The sequence below is a fragment of the Dendrobates tinctorius genome, unplaced genomic scaffold, assembly GCF_039654945.1.
Source record: "Dendrobates tinctorius isolate UK_male_01 unplaced genomic scaffold, ASM3965494v1 ptg000015l, whole genome shotgun sequence".
Classification (NCBI taxonomy): domain Eukaryota; kingdom Metazoa; phylum Chordata; class Amphibia; order Anura; family Dendrobatidae; genus Dendrobates; species Dendrobates tinctorius.
The window spans coordinates 25,708,108-25,720,863 of NW_027361683.1; the positions used below are offsets into that span (position 1 = coordinate 25,708,108).

Sequence of the window (12,756 nt, forward strand, 5' to 3'; positions counted from 1 at the left end):
GGCAGAACCCCAGGCAGCGCCGGACACACACGCAGCACCGCTGGGCACCGGAGACACCTGCAGCATTGGCCAGCAACCGCCGACACCCAGAGAAACCCAGCAGCAGCACAAGACCCCCGCAGCAGCGGCACACATTAGAGCCCCCGCTTATCCCTGAATGCAGCCTGCAGCATCACTCCACTCCTGACTCCTCCAGCAGCGAGCCTGGGACCCCGCTACACCGCAGCCACCAACCCCGGTATGCAATAAGATGCAAGGATTATAAGAAGTACCACGATTTTATTAAAACAAATTTTTTTTCTTATTTTTCTCCTCAAAATTTGTGGTGCGTCTTATAATCTGGAGTGTCTTATAAAGCGAAAAATACGGGTATATTCAGTAAATGCACTCAATACTTGGTCGGGTGTTATGAATGGGTCACCGAGGAGAAGAGCAGACCCAGTGTCATGAACTCATTTTCTGCTCCACCAGTTGAGAGTTCCCCTTCCGTTCTCCCTCTAGAGGTGACAGGAGGTAGTGCGGTTGGTTTAAGTGGTAATGATCTGCCACCTGATGAGGAAGATAACGATTGGATCTCTGGAGTATCAGACTGGATATAAGACAGCCGACACCCTATCCGGGTGCTGGTGATTCAGTTTGCTTCTCAGGTCCTGGAATTCAGCTCTCTTCCAGTCTTCTCAAGTTAAGTTGTTTTTTGCTAATGTTCACACTTGCGCTTGTTGGTCAATTCAGTTTGTTGTGTAATCAGCCTGCCCCTCACTCTTCAGTATTTGCCAATCTGCTTTTTGTCCCTTATTAGATTGGCCTCTTTTTTGCTCTGTCTCAGAATATTTCAGAGTGCTGATATAGGTATAGAAGTCTAGTGACTTCAGGGTTAATTTTGCTATCAGAAGCGTTGGACAGTATTTTTGTAGGTTGTTTTTGGCAGATTGCAGACAGTGTCTTTCCTTTTCTGTCCTTTTTAGTTAGCTGGGCCCCATCATTTGCTCAACCTATTTTCCTGCCTTTGTTTGTATTTTCATCTTGCTTCACCGTCAATACATGTGGGGGGCTGTCTTTCCTTTGGGGTCTGCTCTGGGGCAGTTAGTTTTCCTCTTTTCCTTCTTTAGGCTTATGTAGTTCTCCGGTTGTGACGAGGCATCTAGGACCAACTTAGGAACGCTCCACGACTGCTTCTAGTTGTGCGGTTAAGATCAGGGATCTGTAATCTGTATAGTTTCCAACTTCTCTGGTTTTCTGAGACTTAGCTTGTTGTCTTGTTTTTCCTCCTCGGTTTCCCAATCATAACAGCCCAGGCTAAGCCTCAGAAAACCAGAGAGGTTGGTAACTAAGCGGATTGCAGACCCCTGATCCTATCCACACAACTAGCAGTAGCTGTGGAGCATACCTACGATGATCCTAGATGCCTCGGCACAGCCGGAGAGCTAAGTAAGCCTAAAGCAAGAAAGGGGAAATCTAAACTGCCCCAGAGCAGACCCCAAAGGAATAGATAGCCCCCAAACATATATTGTCTGTGAGACAAGATGAAAACACAAACGCAGGCAGGAAAATAGACTGAGCAAGTGATGGGGCCCACACTGACTAGACAGGACAGGAAAGGAAAGACACTGTCTGCAATCACGCAAAAAACCCTGCAAAAAAGTCCAACACGTCTGATGCACAAAAACACTGAAGTCCCACGACTTCACCCCCTACTATATCAGCACTCTGGTATATTCTGAAAGCAGAGCAAGAAGAGACCAATCTAACAGGGGATAAAGCAAACTGGCACAAGCAGTAACATATGGGCGGTGATTCAGCACAGCCCCAGCCGGAGCTGTCTGACCCGCACAAAACAGAGATAGACAAAACCAGATCAAATGCAAACAGAATAGCAAATGAACCACTTAGCTGAACATGCAGGAACAGAGCTGGAGACATCAGACCTCAGGAGACACTGGAAGAAAATCACCAGCAGGGATAGAGGGAGTTGGCTGTCTTAAATCCCAATCTGAAACCCCAGATCTCCAATCATCATCCTCATTATCAGGTGGCAAGCCTCTGTCAATCAGATCAGCTCCATTACCTTCAGTAACCACCAGAGGGAGCCCAGAAAGAGAACTCGCAACCCCTGTGTCAATCAGACCACCCAGAGGGAGTCCAGAAAGTGAATTCACAACAGTCGGGGCTCCTTTTGCATCAATTACTGCATCAATGTAGCGTGGCATGGAGGCGATCAGCCTGTGGCACTGCTGAGGTGTTATGGATGCCCAGGTTGCTTTGATAGCAGCCTTCAGCTCGTCTGCATTGTTGGGTCTGGTGTCTCTCATCTTCCTCCTGACAATACCCCACAGATTCTCTATGAGGTTAAGGTAAGGCAAGTTTGCTGGCCAATCAAGCCCAGTGATACTGTTGTTTTTAATCCAGGTATTGGTACTTTTGGCAGTGTGGACAGGTACCAAGTCCTGCTGTGGAATGAAATATCCAACTCCAAAAAGCTTGTCAACAGAGGGAAGCATGAAGTGCTCTAAAATGTCCTGTTAGACAGCTGCGCTGACTTTGGTCCTGATAAAACACAGTGGACCTACACCAGCAGATGACATGGCTCCCGAAGCCATCATTGATTGTGTATACTTCACACTAGACCTTGGGAATCAAGGTCCCAGAGTCTGGAGGAAGAGTGGAGAGACAGACAATCCAAGCTGCTTGAGGTCTATCTAGTGTGTCAATTTTGGCCATGTGTGTATTAGACAGACGTTTACATATTTTAGCTATCCCCGAGATCGTGGAACATTTTTCTTGCTTTGAACATAGTTGTTAAAGGTCCCAGGGTTTTATAGGTTGCGTTATCACATGTCATCCTGCGAGCAGGATGTGGATCTGAGCCAACATAAACATCACTGAGCCTCTCTAAAAAATGGGACCATCTCGAATTGTGCGCCTGTGGCAGTAGTAATATAACGTTTGCACTTCCTATATCAACCGACTCAAAGAACGTAATGTTGTCTTGCTGAATTTCCTCCTAAACCAGCCTATATGTATACACACAAGCCTTCAGGGTTATTCTCACCATCGTAAATGCTTGAAATTCCACTTTACTTGCTATTAAAACTTCTACCGTAATCTACAATTTGAAGAATGGAGGTATAGTTAATTTGATTGTTTACTGCTTGTTGCCTAGGTAATCAGCCACTGATGCAGTCAGTCAGTCAGTGATGGCCAGTCTCCTAGGCAATGAGCTCTTTTCTATAGAACTTGTAGGCACTGTGCTGAAGCTGGCTGGATCCATTGCCTCTGCACTTCTGTAATTCTACAGAGGCCGAGCATTGTAAAATTTGGACCAATGTTGTAATGATGTTGCTAGTTCAAATCATCATTCAAGCAAGAGTGCGCCACTTCTCGGCAAGCTGGAAGCCAAGAGGCTGAGGAGCAGTGCACTCCTGAACAGCAGTGTCAGGAAAACCCCTTTAAAGGGAACTTGTCACCAGTTTTTTCTCATAAAAAGTAGGGCCAGCACCTGTACACCCTCATATACATCATTCTGGAATGTTGTATATAAGTCCCCACTCCCCTCGACATAACACAAAATCATTCTCACCAATGGGGCGGTCCAGTCCGGTGCGATGGCCGTCTCTGGTCTTGATCTGGCGCCTTCTCTCTTCTTACGATTGCCTTCCTCCTTCTTGCTTCATGTGGATGACGCGTCCTATATCATCCACACATTGTTCTCCATCACGCTCCTGCAAAAGCGCATGTCTGTCTGTCTGCCCTGCCGAGAGCAAAGTACTGTAATGCGCATGCTCGGGGAAAGGGCAAAAAGCATCGGTACACACTACAGGGCAGAGAGAAGTGAGTATAATAAATGGTCTTTTTTGTGTTATGCAGAGTGCATTGGTGACATACTGTATATACAGCATTCTAGAATGCTGCTTGTAAGGGTCTACAGGTGCTGGCCCTACGTTAAATGGGGAGAACCTGGCAACAACCTGGTGATAGGTTCCTTTTAAGTTAGAGTTCAGACAAGTGTATGTGAAATTAGTTAATTTTTGATCCATCTAAAAAAAAGGACAATTTTTCATGGTGCTCCATATGTCATCCATATGTCTGATTGTTATATCCATATGGCACACGTTTTATACATCAATTTTAACATTTAGGCCGGAGTCACACTGGCGATTAAAACGGACGAATGCAATGCGATAAAAAAATCGCATTGCATTCGAACCCATGTTATTCTATGGGGCAGCTCCCATCATGCAATTTTTTTTTTTTATCGCATCCGATCCTCTGACCAAGACAATCGCAGCATGCTGCGATTGTCACTGATTTTCGGATCGGATTCGATAATGCAAGTCTATGGGGGCGAGAAAAAATGGGATTGCAAACGGACCCTATGTGTGAGTTGCGATAAAAATCGCACCAAAAGCCGGCAAGTTTTTTTCCTAAATACAGTAAAATGACAGTGTCCAGTTAAATAAAGCACCGAATTAATAGATATAGACACATTAAATAAATAAATATATATATATATATATATATATATATATATATATATATATATATATATATATTTTATACATGTTATAGAGACACATTAATATATATATTTCTAGTTCATACAGTTCTTAATTGCAGAATAGCCGCTGACACATTTGCCGGCTTTTGTATAACATTCTCCTGCCCGACATGAAATGACACATGGTTTACATATAGTTAACCATTTAATTTCATGTTTATTTTTTTATGTCTATCACTATTAATTATATGAGGGCTTGTGGGTTAAATTTTGGGCTTGTAGGGGTTCATTTAAGGGGTTAATTCGTTGTATTAAATTACGGGGACTCAATGCAGCCTCAGTGATGTCAGCGGGAGTCTCCGCAATTTAATACATCGAATTAACCCCTTAAATGAACCCCTACAAGCCCAAAATTTAACCCACAAGCCCTCATATAATTAATAGTGATAGACATAGAAAAATAAACATGAAATGAAATGGTTAACTATATGTAAACCATGTGTCATTTCATGTCGGGCAGGAGAATGTTATGCAAAAGCCGGCAAATGTGTCAGCGGCTATTCTGCAATTAAGAACTGTATGAACTAGAAATATATATATAAATGTGTCTCTATGACATGTATAAAATATATATATATATATATATATATATTTAATGTGTCTATATCTATTAATTAGTTTGTGTGGGGAAACCTGTCATTGGGCTCCATTATATGTCCATTTTGCTTTCCTGCTAGAAAATCTCGCCAGACGGATGTCAAAAGGATCCTTACATGCGATTAAAATCGCATCAATGAAGAAAAATCGCATCAATAACGCATCACTGGTTAAGATACCTTTGTGCGATTTCGGACCGTTAAAATGGGACCGATTTTTTTTTTATTCGTTGTGTGTGACTCCAACCTTAGATTGTAATAAAAGGCCAAATAACATTTTCTTTTTTAATAATTGCAGTGGACCAGTAAAAAAAAAAAAAAAATGGTAATAATGTTCATATAATGTCCATTGTTTCCATTGATTTTAATCCGGGAAAAAAGTAGTGCATGCTGCAATTTTTTTTCAGTTTTTTTTTAATTCACTACATTTTCTGATTGAGTGATTTATAGACAGTACCAGCTACATTTTTTTTCTCCATCTCTATATATAAAAGTGTATGTGTGTGTGTGTGTGTGTGTGTGTGTGTGTGTGTGTATCACCAACCAATCACGAAGCATCTTTCATTTTACCAGAGCTGTTCAAAAGAAGCTGAGCTGTGATTGGTTGCTATGAGCAACAGTTTTCCTTGCAACCAATCACTAAGCATCTCTCATTTCACCAGAGCTGGTTAAAAGTAGCTGAGCTGTGATTGGTTGCTATGAGCAAGTTTTCCCACTTGACAACACCTCAGGAGACACTGACATGGTGGGAGAAATGTAGCATCTTCGGGAACATAAGCTCCCAGCCATTGTCTGCCCCCCTGAAAGGAGCAGAGAGTAGATGACAGAAATGAATCCCCCCCCTCCGCCCATATCCCCATCACACATCCTCCATCCTATAGGCACATCTTCCCTCTTAAAGGGATCATTGGTATGGAAGTCAGAGCAAATCCATCCAGGGCTTTGGTTTTGACCCCAGGCCTCTCTTAAAAGGATCCCTGGTATAGAAGTTAGGACCGTTCCACTCAGCTCTGTGGTTCTGACCCCAGGGTCTCTTAAAGGGAATCTGCCCCCCCTTTTTTGAGATATCATATAATGATATCATTCAATTGTGTGTCACATAAGGATTCTCTTAGTACTTTTGCTTCCCCCTGATCCTGCACCTTTCATGCATAAATACCTTTTTTATATCGGTTCAGATGTATGTAAACTGCCGCGGTCCGGTCTGCTGGGCGGGGCTTATTCACCTGCTCCCCCCCTCCCTGTCTTGCTCTATGCATTTCTTCTTGTGTATATTAGGGGTAGCAGTCCGGTGGCTCTGGCTGATGGGATGATGTGGGATATTAGGGGGAGTAGTCCGGTGGCTCTGGCTGACGGGATGATGTGGGATATTAGAGGTAGTTGTCCTGTGGCTCTGGCTGACGGAATGATGTGGGATATTAGTGGTAGTTGTCCGGTGGCTCTGGCTGACGGAATGATGTGCGATATTAGTGGTAGTAGTCCGGTAGCTTTGGCTGATGGGATGATGTGGGATATTAGTGGTAGTTGTCCGGTGGCTCTGGATGATGTGGAATATTAGGGGGAGTAGTCCGGTGGCTCTGGCTGCCGGGATGATGTGGGATATTAGGGGTAGTAGTCCAGTGGCTCTGGCTGACGGGATGATGTGGGATATTAGGGGAAGTAGCCCGGCAGCTGTGACGGGATGATGTGGGATATTAGTGGTAGTTGTCCGGTGGCTCTGGATGATGTGGAATATTAGGGGGAGTAGTCCGGTGGCTCTGGCTGCCGGGATGATGTGGGATATTAGGGGTAGTAGTCCAGTGGCTCTGGCTGACGGGATGATGTGGGATATTAGGGGAAGTAGCCCGGCAGCTGTGACGGGATGATGTGGGATATTAGTGGTAGTTGTCCGGTAGCTCTGGCTGACGGGATGATGTGGGATATTATAGTGAATGTGGCTATGCGGAGTGGGCAGGGCTCTACACTCAGATATATATATATATATATATATATATATATATATATATATATATATATATATATATATATCTCTATCACTATAATTTGTTATAACTAACCCGTAGTTAGTTACTATGCCCGGGCAGCGCCAGGTTCTTCAGCTAGTAAATATAATAAAGTTGTTTGGAAATCTCAAGTAAGTTGTCCGATAACTAAATATCCGTTTTTGTACATATCTATCTTTATCCCCTAATCTCTTTTGTAATTTTCTTTGTAATAAAATTCCCTACCATTCACCCCTTCCTGCTTATCTCTGTATATGCTTTTTTTATTTTTACATCCTGTGATGTTTATTTTAAGGAACGTCCCAGGAGGATTGCCCTGCAGTTATTTCTGTGTAGCTACTATCACCACCAGAAACAGGACCTCATCGGGGGGCATTTGTGGTCACTTACCACAACTTTGTAACGGCCATCACTTGATGATGTCCTGTTTCAAAAGTGGTGATGGAGACGTGACCTCAGCTTCAGTTGCTACTGCCACACTTCAGCTCTGCCTGCTGCCTACATTTTCAGTGGCTGCCATAGTCGCAGGGTGAATGCAACCACTGTTGCCCCCTGATGACAAAATGTTTGAAGACCATGATAGAAGTTATGGGACAGTGCTGCAGTAACTTGCCAGGCTTTTATCATGACCCCTTGATGATCTCTCATTTCAGTGAAAGATTTTATTTTTTTTGGTTTGCTCATAAAGCACCGTAAAATGCCACAGTGTTATACAGACATCATCATCACTGTCCCCATTGGGGCTCACAATCCAGAATTCCTATCAGTATGTCTTTGGAGTGTGGGAGGAAACCGGAGAACCCGAAGGAAACCCACGCAAACATGGGGAGAACCTTCAAACTCCTTGCAGATGTAGTCCTTGGTGGGATTTGAATCCAGGACTCCAGTGCTACAAGACTGCAGTGCCAACCACTGAGCCACCATGCGGCCCAGAGATGGCTATGATAATAGTAATGACTGTGGCTTTGGCCATTGAAAATGAGGGCGGTGGGCACAGATGAAGTATGGCTGTGACTACTTAAGAAGTGGTCACTTCTCCATCCCCCCCCCCCCCGATGATGTCCTGCTAGATGTCTAGGTATAAATTTAAATTTAGGATTACCGTACTCCGAAATTCAAATATGGCTGCCAACTCACTTGGCTGCAGCAATTTTGCCTGAGGAAATTTTCAAGCTATTAAAAGCATTCTTGGAAAAACAGTGCCATCACAACATATTTAGATTGGGTGATAATTAAGATGTAGCCCTAAGCTAGGGCTGGCCATACAGGTTACACCACTGTCCGCACAAAAAAACAGGTGCTTCTCACAAAATTAGAATATCATAAAAAGTTAATTTATTTTAGTTCTTCAGTACAAAAAGTGAAACTCATATACTATATACAGTAATTACAGAGTGATCTATTTCAAGTGTTTATTTCTGTTAATGTTGAGGATTATGGCTTATAGCCAATGAAAACCCAATAGTCAGCGGTGCTATAAAAATTCTCTTATTGACGCCTCTCCAGTACTAACCTCGGGGTTTGATGTCACCTGACAATACAAAGGTGACAGCAACCCCCCACAACTATCACCCCACTTGCCACTGCTACAGGGCACATGGGAAGAGGGAAGCGCATCTTAGAGATGCACTTTTTCTGGGGGGGCTGAGAGCTGATGTTTTTAGCCAGGGGGGCAGTATCCATGGCCCCTTCTTTGCCTATTAATATCAGCGTTCAGATGTCTGAATAGCCTTTGCTGGTTATTAATTATAAGGGACCCCACGTCATTTTTTTTCCCCCCATTTTAATAGCCAGTAAAGGCTAAGTATACAGCTGTGAGCTGGTATTAATAGCCTGGGAAGCTCTATGGGTATTACCCCCTTACCATGCTATAATCATCTGCCCCCAGCCGTAGACTTTCCCTCTGCTGGTTACGAAAATTGCGCAGGAGCCCACGACATTTTTTTCCAAAAAATAATCTTATGTTAATTAAATACATGTACAGTAAGCTGCACACACACTGTACTAATTGTATTTGTCACAGACATCTATATATCTACCTATTGTATTTGTATTTACCCTATGTAATTCATCTCTTCTATCCTGTCGGCTCCTGCAGTGATTTTACACTATGCTGCACATGAATTGCCGGCTTTTCTTCTATCTATCTATCTATCTATCTATCTATCTATCTATCTATCTATCTAATATATATACATAAATATATGTGTATGTGTCACTGACATATATACATATTTATGTATTCTATGTGTTCTATTCTAACCTGTCACGCTGTGATTTTACAGTACAAGGCACATAATTGCTGACTTTTCATATGTGATTGGTGTGTAAAAATCAGACAGCACTCGCGTGGACCGAGTGCTGTGTGATTTTTTTTTTTTCTCGCACCCATTGACTTCTATTGCGGGATGCAATCCGATTTCCAATTGCTGCAACTTTTTTCCAGTCCGATCATGATCCGATCCGAGCTGGAAAAAATAAACGCAGATGAACACACAATCATAGAATAACATTGGTCCAAATTCAATCTGATTTTTTTTATCGAATTGCCTTCATCCTATTTCTTCGCAAGTAGGAATGAGTCCTAACAGTGACCCAACAGACCACAATATAATCAATGGGGTCCGTCAGTACAATTGGTGTCAGTTTTGGGATTGATCCTTTCCAGGCTTGTATTCTCTTTTCAGAAATGCCCACCACACATGTGAATATAGCCTTATGTGAATGTGGAGCTAAACTTGACCAACAAAGGATTATGAATTAGGCTCTGTTAACATTCCTGTTGTCATATGTTTGTAATGGATCCAGTATTAAAAGAAACTGCATCTGTTACAAATGGAGCAGAAAAGGATGCAAAATGCATCCTTTTCCCATAGAATTAATTGTACCAGAAGGATCCAGTTGCCATTTTTTTTTCTAACCAGATAGAGTTGTACAGTCTATTTTTCTTGAGCCAGCGAAAAAACAGAGAGCAGTTAGAAAGGCAAACAGGCGATTTTATGACTCTTCTGTTCACATTCAAGTGAATGGGTTCTCGATCGTTTTATTTCTGTTTTTATGATCCCAAAACCGATCCAAAAATCGGAAAAAATATGTAAAACTTTCTAGTATACTGTAGCAAGCCATACTTCTGTGTGTTGCCACATGACCAGGACAGATTTTTAATAAAAATTTTCTAAATTCTTTTTGTCACCTATTTTTCATTTTTTACAGACAAATATATCCAGAGTGATTCCTACTGTCTCACCATCTGACCGCTCAGTCACTGGCAACTCATTAAACAATATCAACGTCACAGAATCACCGCCATTTGATGGTCCACCAACAGCAGGTAGCGGAAAACCAAGTCTGGTCACACAGGCACCAGCTTTAGTACCTGTCAACGCAAGCACACAGCCAACGCCTTCTCCTACTAGCTCCGCCGCACCAGGTACGGTTTGATGTCATTTGTATAAAGCCCCCGTCTCACATAGCGAGATCGCTGTTGCATCACCTATTTTGAGACGCAACAGCAATCTCGCCTGCAATCTCGCTACGTGTGTCACATAGCGGCGATCGGCTCCCCTGCTGCGATGTCGCTGATCGTGCTTGAATGTCCTGGGCCATTTTTTGATCGCTGGTGTCCCGCTGGCCAGCATGCATCGCTGTGTTTGACAGGGACAACGACGAACGACCACAATAATACAGGTCTGAAAGACAGGGTCCCAACGACCGTTGTATCGTTCCGTATCATTGCTGTGTCTCTGTTGAGATCTGACTGTTTGACATCTCACCAGCGACCTTGTAGTGACGCACCAGCGATCCCTACCAGGTCGCATCGTTGTCGGGATCGCTGGTGCATCGCCAAGTGTGACGGTACCCTAAGTCAGAGACATGACATCTAGGACAGATCACCACCCAGTGTTGTGGGTACCGTGCGCATCTATACTGTACATTCATTAGACGTGCCTTCACTTTTTCGAAGCTGACACTTATCATATCACTAATACCCTACAATTCTAGATATATGTTCATTCCTTAGGAAGACCTTCGTTATTCTGAAGGTGACTCATTAGATAGAAGTTGGTTAATGATTAACTGTTGAAGGATCCCTCTGCAGACACAGCCATGCACATATATGTTATTTACTCACTTACTTGTTCCAAGCGGCCATAATTCTTACACTACATGGGGCAAGTAACGGCCATAAAGACCCCACACACATTTTTAAAATTGAAAATATCTACCGATTGTTGCGAGATTTGACAACCATTTTCATCTACAGATTATGTTGGGGAAAAGAAGGATGTGGCATTTTTGCTCTCAGGAGATATAAGCTGCCACCAAAGATGTCTGGCAAAACTTAAGCTTCATTTACACTGAAGATGTAAACGAGAGTTCTTAAAAATGCTCATTTCACGATTATCTTGCTGTAAAGACGGACTGCTGATTACTCTATAAATGAGCAAAATGCTTGTTCATTGGGTGAAATGATCTTTTGCATAGTGTAAAAATTAAAAAAGACTCATCATTCTCAGTGGTGCATCATACCATGTAAGCAGGACTTGCACTGGCAAGAACAATGGGCGCCTATGCACACTGACCAGTCTATTACAGATTACTCTGTGTGCATCGTTTACCTTAATCTGCCTGTGTAACCAGGCATTTAAACTACCACCAATCGGGAGAGGTTTACTAATCAGCGGTCGTATTGTGCTCCCAACCTATCCATGTAACGGACCTTTATTCTCCTTACCCTATGCAGAACACATGCTCAGCCAAGCTGAGTGTGTATTAAAGGGAACCTGTCAGTAGATATCTGCTACCCCATCTGAGAACAGCATCATTTGGGGGTGGAGACCCCGATTCCAACAATGTGTTACTTACTGGCCTGTTTGCTGTCATTTTGATAAAATTCCTGTTTTATCTGCTGCAGATATAACAGCCCAGACGATCAGCTTTTCCCGGTGGCAGCCAGATCTGATCCCTTGCGGAGCTAAACAGCACAACTCCATTAACTCTATAGTGGCTGCGACTGTGTACTGCACATCCTCCCCTGTTCAAATGAATAGAGGTGGATCTGTGGTTACCTTCTGCTCCCAATATGCAGTTGACGGATTTGTGCTTTTCTCCTTCGCCTATTGGGGGACACAGATACTGTGGGTGTAAGCTTCTGCCGCTAGGAGGCTGACACTAAATGAAAAAAAGAGGTTAGCTCCTCCGCCGCCGTATACACCCTCGCCCCTATTGCGGGCGGAAATCAGTTTTTTGCTTAGTGTCCATGGAGGCACACGTCTGTTTTTTTTCTCCAGACTTTTTTCGTCTTTTTCCATGAAGATGTGACGGGGGCAACGGATCCTATTGAAAGGGTCCAATTTCCCCAAACCAACAACGGGTGAGCACATGCGAGTGTCCCTCCATGTATCCTCTCCCGCGTCGTGGGACACAATGCCGGACTTAGCTCTGACCACCCCTAGGTATTGAAACCATGGGCAGTACAGAGGCACAAGACTAGTCCGTGCGGCCCCACTGCTCCACCAATGCTTAGACTGCGGTGCTGCAAGGTGGCGGACGGTCCCTCTCCTCACCCCCTGAAGGGGTTAGATGGAGCTAGGGTGCCTGC

The 12,756-nt window shown here is 43.5% G+C and overlaps 1 protein-coding gene across 3 annotated transcripts in view; it reads left to right on the forward strand.

Annotated features, from left to right (window-relative positions):
• The window catches only part of KIAA0319L (KIAA0319 like), a 156,469-nt gene that overhangs the window by 47,329 nt on the left and 96,384 nt on the right, over positions 1-12,756 (forward strand). For all 3 annotated transcript variants that reach the window (XM_073563006.1, XM_073562997.1, XM_073563013.1), the window contains one exon: positions 10,368-10,584. In XM_073563006.1, the coding sequence (XP_073419107.1) occupies positions 10,368-10,584 (217 nt within the window). The remainder of the gene's footprint in view (positions 1-10,367; positions 10,585-12,756) is intronic.